Here is a 19,947-nt window from a genome sequence, read left to right as displayed (position 1 = left end):
GTCCGGCAGTGCAGGGTAGAGGGGCTGTGGCCCAGATCTGACCCACTGTTGGAGGCTTGGGACTTTGGCAGGTGGGGAAGGTGGTGGTATTTATGACCATCACTCCCCACTGCTAGATTTCCTGACCCGTGGGGAGCCCCGTGGGCCAAATGCCATGGCTCTGCAGGCTGGATTTGACCACCCCTGGCTTAGAGTTTGGACAGCCCTGAGCTAAATTAAATGGCAGGCCAGCTCCTGTAAGAGAAGCTGCAGGAAATAAGCAGCATATGGAGACTTCCTTGAGCTTTCAAAACAAAATTACTCTTGTAATCATCTTTTATTTTTGCATCTCCTGCGTTTCTGTTTACAACAACATTTGTATGTCTTCAAGTCTACTGTAGGCTATAAACACAAGAGTGAAGAGATACCTCTGGAACCAACTTCCAAGAGAAGTAGTGCAGGCTCCTACCCTGGGGGGTCTTTAAGAGGAGGTTAGATGAACACCTTGCTGGGGTCATTTGACCCCAGTGCTCTTTCCTGCCAGGCAGGGGGTCGGACTTGATGATCTGCGCAGGTCCCTTCCGACCCTAGAAACTATGAAACCTCAGATGCTTCAGTGGATGGTTGGCTGTTTCTATAAGCTGTATTTTGTATTTTCCCCCTTGCTTGCCAATTCTCCATCAAACAGGACATACTCTCAAATCCTTCTAGCACTTACATACATGCATATCTCAAGTGCTACACTGAACAGTGGGGCTGTGTGTATGCACAAATGTTTGTAGGGCTGGGGCTGAAGTGAGTAGAATAACTGAAAACTCTGCTACAGGAAACATTTTGAAAGGTAGTAAAAATAAAGTTTAAGCAATTTGTAAAGATCCAGTCTGTATCTGAAAATGAACTAAGTGGAAGTTCTCTTGGGATAAAAGACCCCATTGACTGGTGGTCAAATGTTTTCCAAATAAACCCGGAAAATGTAATTAAGGAAGTATGCAATCCCATGTTTTAAAACATAGGCATTTCTGCAGGGACCCATGCTTTCTGTTTTTAAAGTTTATGTTACTTGTAAAATCTGTAAGTCCCAAATTCTGTAAACAGATGCACTGCAGTTAATACACGAGAGTTAGGATATAGTCCTGCATTTGATTTCATTAGCCCCACTCACTATAAGGTGCCGTTAGTTCTGGTTGGGAACTTGCTGGTGAAATGGTTTAAATTAGGAAATGTCAATGCCAACGAGAAGCTTTCCATGACAATTATCCACTTAAACTAAACTCTTGTCGGGACATCTCGCTCCAGGGTGAAATTTCTGGTCAAAAGCAAGAGAAGCTGCAAGAGGCCCAAAGCCCAGCTGAAACGGCAGTTGTCTGGCATAAGAAATTCCAAGATTCACGTCCCTGTTCCACATCAAGCAAAATGCAGAATTTATCCCCAGGTCTCCCACATCTCCCACTGGTGCCCTAGTCACCAGGCTGTTGTCTAGGTTGGGGTGAGCTGGTCTCAATCTCTCTTGTAAGAAGCTACTTCAAAAATAAATAATTCCATGAATAATAATATACAATTAGTTATGCATTTTGTGACTGGAATAGGAAGTTGACCCTGGAATTCCTATATCCTATGTGACTGCCCTTACTACTGGGCTGTTATGCAGGGGAGCTTACTCTTGGCAAACAACCGGCAAAGATGCCATTTTTGTCCCAGTGGTCTGGGACAGAAATTGCATAAACCAGTTTGAGCCAAATCAGTTAAATCTGATGCTACATTCAACCAGGTTTAACTCAAATGAGCGTCAGCCATTTTGAAACTGGTTTATGTGCACTGAATGTCTGTTCTGTTACAGGTTTTAACTAGTTTCTGATCACTGAAACCAGCTTATGTGTAATGTCTGTCCCTACCCAGGCACATCTTAGAAATTGCTAGAATTGGAACAGGACAGGAAAACTGTTTCCACCCAGGTCTAATATACATAGGCTTAAGATTAAGAAGCTGTTTGTATGTAAGATGAGGGCCTACTGTTCTTCATAGTCCAATAAAGAATGAATATAAACACTAATACAAAATATAGCTTAAAATGTAAATTCACCCCCTGTCCACAGAGGGCCATTAACAAAAAGACACTGGAACATTTTCCCGCTCTATGAAATGATATTACATCAGGAAAACTTGCAATATGTTCATGAAGAAGCGGTCTCTACCAAGGTGAGCATAATTTCTCTCACAGCAACCTCTAATGCCATCCCTTTATCTTCATTAAAATGTGTTGTTCTGAAGACAAAGGATTGGTGCGTGTTAAATCCTAAAAGGAACCTCAACCCTGGTAGTAATGAGCACATTTACAAAGTAGTAAACTATGAAATATTACAACTTGTAATGTCCAAGAGATAGCACTGTTACGGTGAGAGGAAAGCTGGATACTAGAGGTGTCTGTTCCTATATAGGATCCCAATCTGAACTTATTTTTTGTGACATGATCTTGATTAACTATTCCAGCCAGTGATACACCAATAAATACTACTCAATTCTGTCATTTTTTGCACATAACAGCATCAGTGTAGTAATAGAAGTAATGCAAGGTGAGACCCTATTGGTTGGAGAATTTACATAAACTGAGCTTAATCTTAAAACTAATTAGGCTGTTTGACACCACAATGCCTACTGGATGTCTGTCCCAAAGCCTCACTCTTCTGTTGATTAGAAACTTCCTAATTTCCAGCCTAAAACATTTCCTGGCCACCTTAAACGCCTTATGCCAGTATTATACTTCAGCTGAAATAGGACTTTTTCCAGTCCAGTGTTTACTCTCATATTTTGAGACAGAAATAATGTTATCCCTGGGCATTTATACACATGCTCTGGGAGTATGTCAGCGGGGAAGGGGCGCTTTAATTCAGAGTGGCTCCGAAAGATGCTCTAATTAATGCTCCCAGAGCATCACATGTATCAGAGTCCGCGCACTGAAAAATGGCAGTAGGGGTGATTTAACTAAAACTCATCAAACAAGCTTTAGTTAAAGCAACCCTCTCACCATTTTTTAGTGTGGGGACACTGATACACGTGACGCTGGAGTCTGCTGAAGTGCGGCAATGACCACACTCCAGCAGACTTGAGTCTGCTCCAACACATTGTAATTACAGTGTGTCAGAGCAGCCACCTTGCTGCTTGTGTATAGGCCCCCCCTTAGCCTTTGTTTTCCTATGCTAAGGAGGCCAACCTCTTTTAGCTTTTCCGGTTCCTCTGAAATCCAGGCTCTGGTGGACATTCCCTGTCATCCACCTGTAAAATGCTTGGCAAATGGGAAGTTTGAAAAGGAAATCTGAAAAATGACACTACTAAGCCCCTCCAAGATTTAAAATAGCCCCTACTTTGGGAGTGAATTTGGCTGCTAGAGCCATAATGTAAAAATTCCTATGAAATCACTGCATCAAATCTCATTTTTGAAAATGAGCAAGTGAGTGAACTTTGTGCTTAAATCTTAAATATTTGGGACTACTGATAATAAAATTCCAATCAAGATATCAAATCCTGATTCCATTAAGTGCAACTGAATTCTGCCATTGATATAGCAGGGTCCATATTTCACTCTGTATAGCTATAAAGACCTTCACAGCCTATCTGCATATCATTTATCTAACTTTGTCCTATTATACACAAACCCATCAGACTTTTCGCAATTGCAATGACCAAACCATCATGACAGACTTTCCCCAAATAGAAATAACCAAGTTGTGATTTGTGGGAAGAAATATGTTTCTACATTATGGATTTTCACATTTATAAATTTGGCCATGAACAATACATCAGGTAGATCTGCTCAAATTCATATACTTCTAGTTTCTGTATCAATTCCATTTCCAACTTACCGAAATGCAAAGCTGTGGCCTTGATGCATCACAGGTATTCAGAAAATAAGTAAAAACACAATCCAGCACACGTTAAAACATTGACAAATAGAAGTCTGAGGATGTATTCTAATGTTGTACTCACTAAGGCATGTATTATCCTGGAAGAAATTCAGAAATTTCAGGCATTCTTCTATGTTGTTACCACTGTTACTGCAGTCGCACCATGGGGCAACGCTGAGACTATTGGAGTCTATGTAGTTTGGTGTCATTACTGTGCCTGTGAACAAACAGTAAAATACCATGCTATAGACTGAGTTTTGTAACAGCTGACCCTTTTTCATGCTACCCAATCAAAGGATAAATTATACACGATGATGGCCAGAATTAGGGCTGAATTAAGCTGGAGTACTACAGACCCATGCTTAGGGTCTTTTTAGAAGTTCTAGCCTTTTAGCTACTAAGACATGGCTAAAAATGTGACCTGACTGGTTTGCCCTCAGCTTGCAGGCTGCCTGAAACAAGTTATAAAAGGCATCTCTGCAGGGCATTTAGCCTAAGACCCACTGACAAGGGCTGTTTTGCCCATAGTACAGCATGTGAGAAAAGGTACGATTAATCTTTATAAGTAGCTAAAACTGATTTTATGCAGTTTCCCAGTTACCACAACATTGCTGTTTCTTACTGTCAATTCTACAGAGATTTCATTTCTTAAACGGTATATGATCCATGCATTCTTCTAACCCTTACAGATTCCTGCACAAGCATTTTGCTATTTATATTTTAGGCTCAGGCCTACTAACAACTGAACCAAAGTAAAGAGTATATTCCATACTCTAACGTATGTCCCTATTGAACTAAATCAGTGGTGCTCAACTGCTTTGGCCCCTGAGTCAGAGCTGGTAGAGCTCCATATGGGTCTGGAAAGTTGGAAGTAGGGAAGTGATGGCAGCATTAATTGCAGCTGCTTCCAGGAGTCGGGTCCAGCGTGCCAGATCACACCAGCCGACCGACCCGGTACATGAACCCCGGGGTGGATCTGGCCCATTGTCCAGTCCTGTACCACTCACCGGCCAGATAGTTGAGCACCACTGATCTCATTTATTCAGTCCCTGTTCACGCTGGTCAGCACTTACTCCATGAGTAAATGACTTTCCCAGTACAAGGCATCACAACTTGACTAACAGTTGACCAATGTAGTCCTTAATTTAAAATAGGCAGGCAAAGTTCTTTAAGTAGATGTGACAGCTTTTATTAGACCAACTGAGTGGTTGGAAAAAAGTTCTTAGCAAGCTTTCGGGCGCAGAATGAGACAAGCTAAAACTGTGACAGGATGTCAGTGAGAATGTAAATAGGGATAGATCAGGAAAAATAAAAGGTAAAGCAATTAGGAAAAAAATGTTTTCCTAATCTCTACCTATCTACATTCTCACTGACATCCTGGCATACTTTTAGCTTCTCTCATTCCTTGGACTTTCAGACCAGCAGAGACTCCCAATGCCTGATGAAGGGTGACGGTGCCCGAAAGCTTGCGAAGAACTTTTTCCCAACTGCTCAGGTGGTCTAGTAAAAGATATCACATCTACTCAAAAAACCTTGCCTGCTTGTGTCCTTCGACTAACACGGCTACAACCAAAAACCCAGCGTTAATTTAAAATAAGCATTCTTCATAGCTGTGTTGCTCAAATTCTACTTTCAATTACATCATGCAAACCTGTAATAACTCCATTTATTCGTAGCCAGTCAAATCAATGCAATTAGGTCAGAACTGCACTGAGAGTAGCAGTTGTCGAGGCATGTATTTAGGTACCTATATGCCCTAGCCAGAAGCCTAGAGATTCAATGCAAACTTTTCTATGACCCACGTTTCAGCAAATAAGGATGTAAAGGTGAAAGAGACAAAGGTTTAGTAGTAGAGACCCATGCAATTGTAACCCTTGTGAAAAAAATGCTGCCAAATTCCAAGCCAACAGAAATAGCACTAGATGTAACAGAAAATGCAATACTATGTCAGTACATAGTACTGTACAGTACCAGGTACACCCCTGATATGATGTCAGTAGTGCTTCAGACACCCAGGCTTGGATGGGAATTGGGCAGGTCAACATTCAAAAAGTTTTGTACACAAAATGGAAGACAAACAAAAACAGACTTGAAGAGCTATCCTGAATAAAGGCAGGAATAAATTAGATGGAATGGGCTAAAATCACCCAAAGGATGTTCTGTTTTGTTTTGAGATGTTATTAAATTAGAATCCAATCGCATTCCTTATGTACTTTTAATTTTTAACGAACAGTTCTAATAATAACTGCTCAAAGTCTACATAAGATTAGCACATGTGTAAATAGCACGGTTCAAAATGTATGAAATGCAGGTGGAGAAGGCTGCAAAAAAGGCAAATATCACTTGCACTATGAATGAAAAACTGACAGCAGATAAATAAGAATGGGAATGCTGCTTAAATTAAAACAAAACAAATGAAACACCCATTACTCCTTTGATGACTTTCAGCTGAATATTTCAACCAGGTGACAGTTGTGATGAGAAAAGAAGAAAGTAACGCAGCAAGAAAATGGAAAAGAAGAGGGTTTAATGGGAAGAACATAGGTGAACGTGAGAAAATCTGATCAAACAAAAAGTGCTGAGGAAGTTGGGGCTTCTAAAGCAAGACTTTCACAACAAAGAAGAAATAAAGTCATAAAGGCAGAACTAAGTATGGGGCTAAAGCAGAAGCGATCCCATGCTATGATTACCGTCAGCGGGAAAGGCAGGACGAGGAACACGTACATATAAAACACAAACTGTATATACAGCAGAAAACCCAGAGTGGCTGAAACAGCAGCTAGTGGAAAATCAGTCTATCATTTAAACCTGGGGGCAGATGTGAACCCAAGAGGATTATGCGTTTGGTTTCCTAGGGTGGTGGTTTTTTTCCGCTTTTTTTTTTTTTTTTTTGTGTGTGTTAAGTGTGGAAATTCTGCTGAAGGACACTAGCAGATCAGGGAACCACAGCAGAAAGCAGTAAAACAAGACACAATTAGCCTATTATTTTTACCATTTCAAGTTTTCTATAGCTCTCTCAACAGAGGTAGAAGTGATCTGGAACTCGGCACATCAGCCAACTTGGCTCAGAAGCTATTAACAGTGGGGGGAAAAAGTTTAACTAAGCTCCTCTAACCCAAGTGTGACCCTAGTATAATTTAACTAGTGGAATTGGCCCAGGCCCAGCAGGAACTGTTAAACTTAATGAGAATCTATGCCCTACAATAGGAACGTCGGCAAGGTAGGGAGTTCCTATAGCAGAATGCAGGAAGAAAATGAAGCTCAGCAAAAAGGAAGAACAGGAGTCACTGGGTCTGAGCCAAAAGCTCTGGTACTTGTAATGGGTCAGGATGATATATGCCCCATCCTAAGGTCCCAGTTTACTGATGCAAATTCCTAGGGAGGGGAAGGGTAGGATGCTAAAAACAAGTAAGGGAAAATGAATTTAAAAAAAATAATCATTTGGAAATCACTGGAGTTACATGGGGTCATGTCTGTGTGATGTCAGAGGGAGGTACAGCGGGCCTGACAGAGATGTTAAAAAAATAGGTTATTTTTTGCACTTTGGTATCTCTAGGCTTCTTCTAAATGAAATAATCCTGCATCTTTCCTCTGGCAGGTTAGCACTTTAAAAATAAACGTATTTACTGATTTTTATAAACCTATAAAAAACAGCCCAAAAGTACAAACTGTGGTGGTCAGTATTTCTGTAAAACATGATACACCATACATCACACCATGGCATAATCCAGAAAAGTACCTATACAATCTGTTCTCCATTCACCTGGTATAGGACCTCCCTCACAAAAACAGGCCTGAGTGTCTCACTCACACCAAGTTTTACTTGAATTGTAGTTCCACTGATTTCAGTCCAGCTACCTCTTATTTACCTCATTGTATCTACGAGCAGAAAGACCCACTTTAAATTTCACGGTGAGCCTTCATTCTCCTGAAATAAATATTACATTTACAACTTCTTGCTTCTAACTCTTCAGAATTTTTCTGCAACGGCTAATTAAACAAATAACGGAAATTGTACTTTATCTTAACCACATCAGCCAGAGCCCCCTGCCTTTCAGAGGAACAAATAAATCTGCAATAGTTTGCCTTGAGAAGTTAAAAAAAAATTGTCATTCTCTTTTTGTATATTTACACGGTTTTTTTACCCGGGTCAATAGAAAAATTCTAGCCCAGATTTTGATCTCAGGCAGACTTGGACATTTGAAGGGTTTGCAGTGAAATTTATTGCAGATTTATACCAGTTTCACTGAGATCAGAATGAAGACCATCTTGTGCCAGAAAATGGCCGTTTCATTTTGGTATGCGCCTTGGTTTATCAGAGTTAAAGCGGAGGCATAAACCCTTGTAACATTAGTCAGCTCCCATCTTCTTGCATGTGTCTGGGAGCTGTTAGGAAAGAAGAAAAATGTTTATTTCCTGTTCAGAAGTTAAATCTCCGTTTGATTTCACTTCCTTAGAGATCCATTTCATGTCTCTGATGTCAGAAAGCGGGGTTTTTGCAGTATCATCGAGCACAGGAACACAAAAAACCACCTCTCCACATGAACTGGGTCATCCTTTAGGTTAAATTGCAAAATGGGCCAATAAAGTGCTTTGCAAAAGGCACTAGATCCAGCAACAACTTGCTGGCAGCTCTCATCTGCAGACACCGATTAGGATCAGAATTACTCCTCACCAGCAGCTAGTCTCTTTACTTTCATTCACTGGACTGGATTGCTAAGCGGCCCAATTCTTTGTTGAGTCAAATGACCTTTTTATCATTTCAAGTCTTGTTTCTGCACAATTCGTTTCTGTTAAATCCTGGAGCATGCTCTTCGAAACCTCATCTTCTCTTATTAGTCCCTATGCATATTTACCACTTCCATTAGGTGGTACAGCGATGCCTTCAGTATTGTTGATTTGTTTTACAGGGCCCTGCCTTTAGCTTCATTTTCCAGCAAGACCATTCTATTTTGTTACTGGTTTGTTTTGGATAGCATCTCAGAAGACATTTATTTAACAGCAGGATCTGCTTCAGGGGCTCAGCTGCAACCTTCACACCTAACAGAAGGGGCTATGTCTGAATCATGGCAAGTGCAGGCTGCGAGCTTGAAAAAGTGGTCTTTTTTTTCCTTCCAAATGTGCTTGTTTCAGAGTTTTGACACTCACTCATTCTTTATTGCCCAACCATGATACGTCTGCAGAAAGTTCACTTCCCTGAGATGAGCTTTCTCACTGAGGAATCAAACAGAACGTGTGGGATATGGAAGCCGACCCGCAGATAAACAGCATCCCTGAGTAGGCTGACAGTCAGCCAGGTGACAGTGGGCAAAATGAATTATGTTGGGGAAGGAGAGGATTTCAGGAGATAAATTTGCTCTTAGTTCACCTCCACTGACAGGCATCTCAGAAAACCCTTAAAAGGGACATGGGGAGATCATGGAAATCAGAGGTGGTAGAAGTGAAATGGGATTGAATTGCTGTATTGCCGTCTCATTTTTCAAATGCACCATGAGCTTTCCCTAAATATATCAATACACATTTCACCTGACTTTCTGATGACAGCTGCAAACAACAGCAAGCGACAGCTTCACCTATTCTACTTAACTCCTTACATTATTATTTTGTTCCATTTTAACAACCCCCAATCAACTTTGTACGATTTACTTGCATGTATTGCCACACCCCTTTTGTACGATTTACTTGCATGTATTGCTACACCCCTTTTCTTCAAATTTAAAAACCTCTCTTCCCCTTATCCTCCATCCTTATTTTGGACAACTGCACAGACTTATTTATCCCTGGATCTCTGAGCTTTCAGACAAGAGACCATTCATCTAATTGTGGAACTGTGCCTGCAATCTGATGGCACAATATGGGTATGAACTTTTGCTTTGTTTTCAGTGGGCCTTCAAGAAATAGTTTGTTCTCTGGGCAGAGAGAGAGAGAAGGCCCGTCCCCCATAAAATTCTTACCAATAAGCCCCGAGTAAGCGAGGAGGCAGTCGGCATAGTTTTCCTTCAGACAGCTACTAATAGACCGTGACTCAGGCTGGCAGTTTGTGAAAAAATCTGCAAGGCGAGATCTGCAATATGGTAAGAAAAAAATGCATATCTTTAAAAATCAAGCCGGTAGGCAGCCTTACCTTTTGCACTTCTATTTTTTGTCAGTGTTTCATTTTCTTTGTCTTAAATACAAACATTGCATATGTTTAAGTGGATGTAGTTCCCATCTAAAACCCCCTCTTGCCTACTTTTGGAGTACATCTGCACAGTCTGGACGGGAGGAGCATGAAGTACGAACTTGATGAAAGTAACACTGCACAGGGAAATGTGGGCCTTACACCAAAGCACTGTGCACTTTCCCACCAAAGAAAGGCAGAACCAAAAGAATCCATCATTAAAATACTCACTTTTTACGACTCTGAACTCTGACTAGAGAATATCAAATCTGGAAGAAAATCTATATAGAGAGAGCTTGATATCCACTGGTTTATTGATTATGTAGTACACCTTCTTGCTCAGCCTCCCCCCATTGCCTGCCTGATGCCAAGCACTGTTATAATGTAACTCCATGCGCTCCTGGAATAGAGTGCCCCTGTTCTGCATTAGTCAAGAGAACAGGAGAGCAAACCCAAGGAGAGCTGTGGCACCAGATGGCCTAGCACACACAGTCCCCCAGGGCAAAGCTGCAGGAGAAAACCTTGTGCCCTTGGAAAGGCACACTTACCAGGGGTCTTCTGGATGAAGTTCAGGGTCCAGAGTCTGGAAAAACAAGTTTTATTCCCAACTCTGTACTGAATAATAGCATGACTTTCACTTACCTCAATGACTCCATCTCCAAATCAGGAAGAAATATTTACCCACCTTCAAAAAGTGCTTTGAGATCTAGGAGTGAAAGAGCGCTATCTACCTGCAGATTGTTACTGCCTGTTATTTTAGAGATCCAGGAAAAAGACTGGGAGACAGAGCTCCAGAGTTAAATCTCATTGTTAACAGGCCTGATACAGCCCCCACTGAGACCAAAATGCAAGTCTTTAAAGGAGCAGGATCATGATCTCTCCATGGCTCCTCCATCTTTGCCTGTTGCGGTGATTTAATTAGGCTGTCAGCTACTTGGGGCAGGGACCTCTTTCCTTATTTATAAGGTATAATGTACCACTGAGGCATTATTTAAAGAATAGCTATTAGCCTCCTCTGCCTCAATCTTCTCCTCTGTGAAATGGGGATGAAACTACCCTTGCTGTTTAGTCATTCAAGTTGTTAGAGGATTATTTAATTAATCTTTCCAAAGCATTTTGAAGCATTACAGGACTGAAAGTACTAAATATTATTGTCTATGACTGCTCTAAAATTATGCAGATCTGCAGTATAATCTTTTTAAAGAGAACAGAAAAAATAGCCAGGGACAACTGCTTTGCACAGATTTTACTCTGTTTTATTTGGTGACATGCTCCAGAGACTCATTAATTTTGTCTGCTATTATTGTTTCACCAGTTCTGAAAAGGGAACGGATGCACATGCTTAATTGGCTTGCAAGTTGTGATGGGGAAACTTCAAAAGGTTTACAGGTTTAGTACAGAGGCGCACCTATAAAAGATGGTTATTCAAATGGTATCTGGACTTTTTCCATCTATATTTTTGGTTCTAATATAGTTGTGACTCTCTCTAAATCTACTCACTGGCACCAAGACAGTTTTGGCTGTTTCTAACTCCCATTTAACTTGTCCGTTTGATCCTCCTTCCTTCATTAATCCTCCTGTCCAAAGGGCTGGAAATGAACTTCTCTGTCCCCATGCATTTTAACATCTTTATAGAGTCAAAAAGTTTCTCTCCAGGTCCTCAAGTAGATCCTACAGAATGATATATACTCTCTAAATTTTCACAAACCCAATACTTTTCAAGTCAGACTATACTGAGTGTGCTGGAGCCAGAAGAGTGGTAAGTGCATTCCTTTGAGACCTCTAATATTTAAAGGGTAAAAGGAAGATGAGAACACCATGGCAAGGATTTGTATAAGCAAACTCTTTGGTGACTGGTTCCCCTATCAATACTTTAGTTAGTAACTGTAAAAGCAACCTTGAGAGATTGTTGAAAGGAGAGCCTATTTGAAGTGTATAAGGTTACTGAGCATAATATTTTTATAAATTATGTTTTAACATGTGAGCAAACCTTTCTGAATAAAAAGAACATATTAAATGGGGGCGGTGCAAAATCTCTGCAAATGGTAAAGAGTGGAAATTGCTACGTGTAAAGTATTTGTATGGTAAAACAAAAACAGGTCTGCAGAGTTCAGACTCATTATTTGTATAAATATGTGCAGTCTCTATATCAAGACCATTTTTAGCTGCAGGTAAAGAGATTAGTGTTTGAAAAGCCTCAGTTATACTTTGGCAGGCATTACAATGTTTAGATTTGTCCATTTTCCTGTTGACAAAGAAGTGCGCTGGTTCAGAGCTCACCGAATACACTCCCCATCTCTAAATGTTTTAAACTCCAATAACTATGTAATAACACTGGTCATTTACTGCACAGTCTGTTGAAAGAATTTATTTGTTGTAATAAACCCTTAAAGAGGCTGAGAAATGCTCAACTGATTCACATTTTATACAGGTTGATTTCAGTGTTAATTTCTAAAGAATTTTTGTGGTCATGAAAGTTAATGATCTGGTAGCACTGCACATCTAAGTTTTCAAAAGCCAAATATAGTTCAGACAGCTATGGTCCAAGCAGCACTGAACTACCCCGACAATAACTGTTTTCTCTGACCTGGCAGGATCAGAGATGCGTGCTCTCTCTCTTTGAGACAAATGATCAATCAGTTTCCATGCTACTTTCATTCTTTAACTGTCTACTAGCTATACTAGATATGACTGTGGATGACTTTTTCACCAGAGACTAGGGCTGTGCAAAGCTTTGAGTGCTGATTCGATTCGGAGGAGATTCGGCCTGATTCGGTGGCTGAGTCTCCAAATCCAAATCAAATCAGGGGACCAATAAAAAGGTTCCAAATTGATTCGAAGCTCTCCGGATCGATTCGGAAAAGATTTGGAGAGCTTCAATGATTCAGGCAGTCCTTGGTGGCTGCAGCAGGGAGCTGGAGCTGGACTTGGGGCTGGTAAGCACTGGGGGTGGAGGGGACCATGGGGGAACCCCTGCCAGGTGCCATCCCCTGCCTGCTCCCCCAGCCCCCCATGGCTGCCCCACCCACCTGATACTTTAAAAACAGCCCCTATTCACTGGGTGCCACCAGACAACCCCGCTGCCCCCCACTGCATGGGGGGCTCTGCCATGAGACCCCCAAACCCATCCCTCTTCTCCCAGCCCCTGCCCCAGCTCTGGCCCTTTCAGAAAAAAAACAACAAAAAAACCCCAAACTCATTGGCTCCTGCAGCAGCCTCAGGGCTTCAGGGGGCTTGTGTAGAGCCCCCCATGCAGCGTGAGGCAGTGGGGATCACCCCCTGCTGGGCAGCAACAGTGAGTACAGGGTTTTCTGGGGTTATTTTTTTCTTAAAGGTCCAGAGCTGGGTCAGGCGGGGCAGCCATGGGGGGCAGGGCAGGAAGGCTCATGGCAGAGTCCCCCACATAGCATGGGGCAGTGGGGGGCATTGAGGATTGCCCCCTGCCCGGTGGCACCCGGTGAGTTGGGGCTTTTTTTTCAAAGAGCCAGGAGCTGGGGCATACGGGGCAGCCATTGCCGGGCTGGGAGAACGGGTGGGGGATGGGCCTAAGTGATTCGGCTGATTCAGCAGCAGCTGAATCTCTGAATCAGATTCAGCCGAATTGATTTGAGACAGTGATTCAAATTAGCGAATCGAATCTCTGTCCCCTGAATCGGCTGAATCCAAACCTGAAGCAAATACTAGCTGCTTTGCACAGGCCTACCAGAGACTAAGCTAAGGCTGCCAAACCTACTTCATTTATAGTCCTGCGGTTAACACCTTGGAGCTTCTGATCTGAAAGACAATGTAAAATAAGCCTACCACCATTGCTGAAAGCACAGCACGTGGTATTTTAAGACTCAAATAAAGATCAGTTTGGAGGTCTGAATTGTAGTTCAAACAGTAACTTTATACATTCAGCTGAGAACACTGGTGAAACAATATGCCTTGTTTAAATGCTATTATTTCTGGCCCACATGCTCACTTGCTAAGGAAGTAGTCCTAAGCTAACATTGAAGGCAAAAAGGCAAGGCAGATGCAAAAACTCTCATTTTACCCAAAGAGTCTGGGGAAATGGTATACAGAAAAGCAGATGGAATAATTGCACACCTGGAAGAACTGCAGTCAGTGAGAGTTTTACTATTTGACTTTATATGTTCCAGGGTTTGAGAGGGTTTTGTGAATAGGATCAAGAGGTCTTAAGACACTGGGAACTCAAGAGAGAGGCAGACTTTTAAAAGAAATGTAAGGCAAGGTCACAAAGCCAAAAAAGTGGGAGCTCTCAAGACAGACAGACCAGTCACGACCAAAGAAGCATGCTGAAGACTCCAGCCATGCCCATGAACCACACCTATGTTCAAATAGGCTTATCATGCTCGTTAGAGTACAGCAGTGATGTTGGTTTGCCCGTCAGCATATTTTATAAGCGAGGAATAAACTTTTTCAATTCTCCCTTGATCCAATATAGTAGTGTTTAGCTCTTCTTCTGTAAAGAAAAGATAACCTGAAGGCTGCTTTTATCTTATTTTTTTTATGCCCTGACTAAATCAAGTGTCTTAAGAAGAGAAACTGATAGAAACAGGGACCTTTATAAAGAAATCTCCAGGGGAATATTTTTAATAAGAATTTGATACTTTGGTGCTTGGCACTGTGCACTTAAGACAGTCACTAGAAGTCTGACAGTTTAGCTTTAATTTAAGCAAATGATTTTTATCTAGAAGATGAGAATCCTTTGCTGGAGCCTATGTATTTGTACTGCAGTAATACCTTCAAGGCTAGCCCTTACTGGGGGACTAACTACATACATCATGTATGACCTCTGGTGGTAAACAACGTCAAGGAAATGGGTTATCTCAGACGATGAACCAGGAGATAAATTGACTATCCTAAAGCCACACAACATCTGCAGCACAGCAGAAAACCAAACAGGTCTCAGTCCAGCCTTCTAATCACAAGACCATTCTTGGGAACCTAGAAAGCTTCATGACAACAATGAAATAGTGTTAAGAGCAAGTTGCCTACTGGGGAAGTGCACAGTGGATATAAACTACTAACTGTAATGCTGTTTTCCTTGCCTGAAATATTCAGACTTTAAAATGAGATGGAATTAAACTTTCTAACCTGCAACCCAGATTCTGGCTGGTAATTAGCAGGCCAGATTTCCATAAAAAGAGTACTAATGATTTTGGTATCTGTGGCTATGGAAGATTAATGTGTATTTTATTAATCCCACATATTTCACTATATCACCTTCTTTTTGCTTTGTCTGTATTTCAAAAAACCACCGTTTCTTTAAGAACACAGGTCCCCATTGAGGAAAACCTCCCTATTCAAGAAAGCACTTAGGAACACACTGAACTTCAAGCTTCAAAGTTAGACGTACTTAAATGCCTTCCTGAATTGGGGCCAGGTTTTCAAAGGTATTTAGGTGCCTAAAGATGCCAGTAGTTGTTTGGTGGATTGCTGACAAGCAATTGGGTGCCAAATTCTGTATCAGCAGTTTATAAACTGGGATATGCATATAGCCCCAGGACTATTCAGTGCTCTGCCAAGGTGCACATCTACATTTTTAAAACTGGTAGTACAACTGATTGGTCAGTGCAGAGAGAGTAATAGTGCTACACACTGACATCTGTGTCAACACTTCCTAAAGAATGAATATGCACAGATACATTGGGTGTAGGGGGTAAGAGCAGTAAATTTTAGAGATAAAAAAATTTGAAAGCCACTTTATGCCATGACCCCGGTACTCTCAGGCTTTGCTACACAGCATAGTCCTGCCCACCTGCTTCCACATGCATGTGCTAAACCTAAAAACCCAGCAATGAAAATGCTCCAGGGAACACACCATGCTGCTTAACTCAAGGACTAGGGACAGAAGTTACACACAGACTGGTATAAGTGATCAGAAACGAGTTCAGATCTGTAATGCAACAGAAGTTCAGTGCACTTAAACTGCTTTCAAAATGGCCAAAACCAGTTTAAGATAAACCTGGATGGATGTAGTATCAGACTTAATTGATTTAGGCTAAATTGGTATACCGGGGGGTTTGTACATGACATGGGGTTTTAATTCTCCCTAAATTGAAGTGCTGTTTTTTTAAAAATACATTGTAACAGGGAACCCTAGCCCTGTTACCAAGAAACACAGTGGTCCCTTTAAATGCAGAACCTGCTGGGCGTGGCTGGCCCGTCGAGTAGGGGTTTAGGATCAAGCCCTGCCAGCTTGTCAAGTGACAGGAAGGGGAAGGCCAGAACCATATAAACTGCAAGTGGAGAAGGCCAGAGAGGCAGCAGAAAGGGGGACTCCCAATGACTACGGTGCAGCTACAGCAGCCTCTTTGGGAAGCATATGCCACACTAAGACAGAAGCACAATCACAAAGTAAGCGGGCACTTTGCCTCTCATTTCTTTATTATTTTCATTATATGGCCATAGGAGTCTGTGGTTTATGTTTGATGTTAAAAATGCCCGTGGTTTGTGGCTCCTGTGTAGGGGTGGAGGAGGACTCATTAGCACCAAGGCACGCTGTGATAGAGGGCTCAAGAAGCCCTGCTGCCCTAGGGGTGCTACACTCTGGCCACGAACCCAAAGTTGCTTGAAGGGGAGATAGGAGCCTTGAAGCCAGGTCCTACTCGGTGGACTTAGGCGAAAGGCCCTAACTAAACTACAGAAAGAGGGGCAAAGCTGAAGGGGGCTGAGACCCAACAGTCTGGCACCACAGGGGCGCACAGTGTAGAAGGGCCAGTAGGTCTGGTGTCGCGGAGAGCATGGAACGGAGGGCCTTGAGCCCAAGTGAGTTAGACAGCTAGATCCTCAGAGTCAAGCCTCGATTAGTGGGTTTTGAATGACAGGCCTAGCTAGAGAGAGGCTAAGCCCACAATGGCTGAGACCCCAACATAAAGAGAAATTTATAAAACTATCTGTGAGACATGGGGCATGTCAGAGGGGAGGTAGGAGAGTGCATTTTTGCCCTTAAAGCAACCACCTCATTATCCTATGGGTGGTGAGCCTGGAGCCTGTCTGGGAACCTGTGGGTCAGCCTCCCTCCTTCTTTAGAACGAAGTAACATCAAGTCATGGCAGGTGAGCAAAAGTGTGTGGGGGGGGGGGGTGGGAGGGACTGATCCCCAGAGAAGAAAAATCCAGCAAGACTTGGCAGGGGCACACTTACTGGCATATATATTTATATTTTTTTAAATGCCACTGAAGATACACACTTCAATTTAGATCAAAGTAAACGCCTGTGTCATTTACACCCATGTCGAAGCCTGATCCTTACCTGTCTCTCCAGCAGCGGGGAGGGGAGAGTGAGCTACTGGTGGGCAGAGCGGTCTCTGAGCTGGTGCTCCCCCCACACGCAGGCACCCAGCTTGGGCTGTCCTGGGGGGGCACTACACCCGCAGAGGGAAGCACCGGGCCCATGCACAGCTCATCAGAGAAGAATCAGGCTCATCATTTTTATTTTTGTTTTTTCCTTCTATGGAGCCTGTCTTCCTGGACTACTTCTGGGCTGCCTGTACAGTCCCTGAGCTGCATGGGGCCCGGTACTTCCCTCCACAGCTGTAGGGTTTAGAAACTAAAACTCCTAGGAGGTGTTTTACTTTGCAGCACCCTGAAGTCATTTGCCATGTCCCAAAGTTATTTAAGGTGCATTATGCCACCAAAAGTGCTACAGTGGCAATACACTGCCAAATGTGCAAACAGCAGTGCCGTTAAAGAGGTGCAAAAGGCATTTAACCTGCTTTTAACCTGCTTTAAAAGTCTGCAAATGCCCCTGAACTTCTGTCTGAAATCTCTGGGGGTTAATAAGTAGCGGACAATAAGCTGGATATGAGTCACCAGTGTGCCCTTGTTGTCAAGAAAGCTAACAGCATACGGGCTGCATTAGTAAGAACGTTGCCAGCAGATGGAGGGAAGTAATTATTCTGCACTGGTGTGGCCACATCTAGAGTACTATGTCCAGTTTTGGGGCCCCCACTTCAGAGAGGATGTAGGCAAATTGGAGAGAGTCCAGTAGAGAGCAACAAAAATGGTTTGGGGGCTGGAGCACATGACTTCTGAGAAGAGGCTAAGGGAACTGGGTTTATTTAGTTTAGCGAGGAGAAGACTAAGAGGGGTTTTAATAGCAGCCTTTAACTACCTGCAGGGCGGTTCCAAAGAGGAAGGAGCTGGACTGTTCTCAATGGGGGCAGATGACAGAACAAAGAGCAATGGGCTCAAATTGCAGCAAAGGAGGTTTAGGTTGGATATTAGGAAAAACTCTCACTAAGAGTGTGGTTAAGCACCGGAACAAGTTACCTAGAAGGGTGGTGGAATCTCCATCCCTGGAGGTTTATAAGGCCTGACAAAGCCCTGGCAAGCAGCTTAATCCTTCCCTGACTGCTCTCCTGGGACAGACAGTGTAGGCAGCCACAAGTAAGCTGGGGGGAGGGGGGAACCAGGGGACCCCCACGGGCAGGGCAGAGCCCAGAATGTGGGGGAGGGGTGTACTTACCTTTCGGTCCTCCAGGCCCCTGCTGGTCGGAAGTGTGATCGCTCCAAACTCAAACTAGCACTAACACTGATCAACATTTGTGCACCTCAGTGTAACGTATCACAAGGTCCTAAGTTTGTAAAAGCAAGCAGCTAGGACTGTGTATGGAGAAGGGCCAAATCATATCCATGACTGGGTCCTTCTGTGGCTGTCAACACTACTCCACATAGTGTCTGAGTGTCAGTCATCCTAGGTAAAGTGAGGTACACAGCTGCTCTGGTCATGTGTCAAGGCAGAATTGCAGATGCCAAGGGAACTTTAGGTCTGAGTAACCTTGGGAGTTAGGGGCTGTTGGGGGCGGGGGGGAGGGTGTTGCCATCACAATTTTCGACTCATCAGGCTCCTAAGCCCTGTTTTCAGAGCTGCTGTACAGGTTTCACCTCCCCAACCTCAGAGGTGCTTCCTTCTATCAAGTAGGAACATAATCAACACCCTCTCTTGGGTCTGAAATCCCAAAACTGCTCAAGTGTATGATCTGAGAGCCTGCAGAGGATGCTGCTGTGTACTGCTAGAAGCATGTGTATAACAGTTCTCTCAAATCCATAGGTTTGGGGAGTAAATGAGTCAATAAGCATCTTCCAGATGTGACAAGTGTAGCAGAGAGATTACTGAATCCTTTCTAGATAAAGCAGAGATGCCTCCTCCCAACTGCATACCCTTTTCTGCCTTCCATCTAGATCCCCGTTTACGGCTCAGCCACTGTAATATACAGGGTATATAAACACCACAGTCAAAAACGACTAGGGTGACTACGTTAATTAGTCAAACCTGCTCTAGTGTCTAGACACCATTTGGCAGACACAACACACCTAAGGGAAGCACTTCATCAAAATTCAAACAGAAGAAAGGGATAAACCTGACACTGGAAAATGTCAAACCAAATACATGAATATTTGTATACAGTGATTACTACTTCCAATTAGGGGAGAAAAAACCTGAAGCATAGTTAGTATGGGGAAATCTAGTGTCCTCCTCTGTGGCTGTGAACAGCCCCGAGTTACCTGGTACTGTTTCAGTATAACTCCCGACCAACGCAACTCACCCTTTAAGACTGGAGGAAGGATTCTTCCTTGTACCTGGTGGTTCGGACTGGACTTAGCTGTGAAGATTTTCTTTTAGTCGACTTTAAACCTGTGTAATTTTAAACTGTATCATATCTACTTCTCTAAGTGAGCACACACCCTTGAGGAATTGTGTGGAGCTATGAATTTTAACCGATCTTAAATTTTTTATAAAAAGGCAAAATATCGTTATGTACATTAATTAACCAGCACCTTTTGTCTTTAGAGAACTAATTAGCTTTCTTTAGGATTTTTTTTTCGTTCATAAACATCCACAGTTCAGTATTTGCATTTCTTTGGTGACTGAAGGCAGAGCAATACTAAAGGCCTTGCT

At 42.7% G+C, this 19,947-nt stretch overlaps 1 protein-coding gene across 1 annotated transcript in view; it reads right to left on the bottom strand.

The window, feature by feature from the left end:
* GFRA1 (GDNF family receptor alpha 1) overlaps positions 1-19,947 on the bottom strand; it is a 217,417-nt gene that overhangs the window by 49,460 nt on the left and 148,010 nt on the right. Inside the window, exons 5-6 of the mRNA XM_090056526.1 lie at positions 9,833-9,942; positions 3,961-4,095 (exon numbers count right to left, since the gene is read on the bottom strand). Coding sequence (XP_089912652.1) covers positions 3,961-4,095; positions 9,833-9,942 — 245 coding nt within the window. The remainder of the gene's footprint in view (positions 1-3,960; positions 4,096-9,832; positions 9,943-19,947) is intronic.

Source organism: Crocodylus siamensis, chromosome 7, assembly GCF_052110815.1.
Source record: "Crocodylus siamensis isolate JL-2025a chromosome 7, ASM5211081v1, whole genome shotgun sequence".
Classification (NCBI taxonomy): Eukaryota; Metazoa; Chordata; order Crocodylia; family Crocodylidae; genus Crocodylus; species Crocodylus siamensis.
The sequence above is the reverse complement of the archived record's forward strand: the minus strand, read 5'-3'. Positions and strand labels throughout refer to the sequence as shown.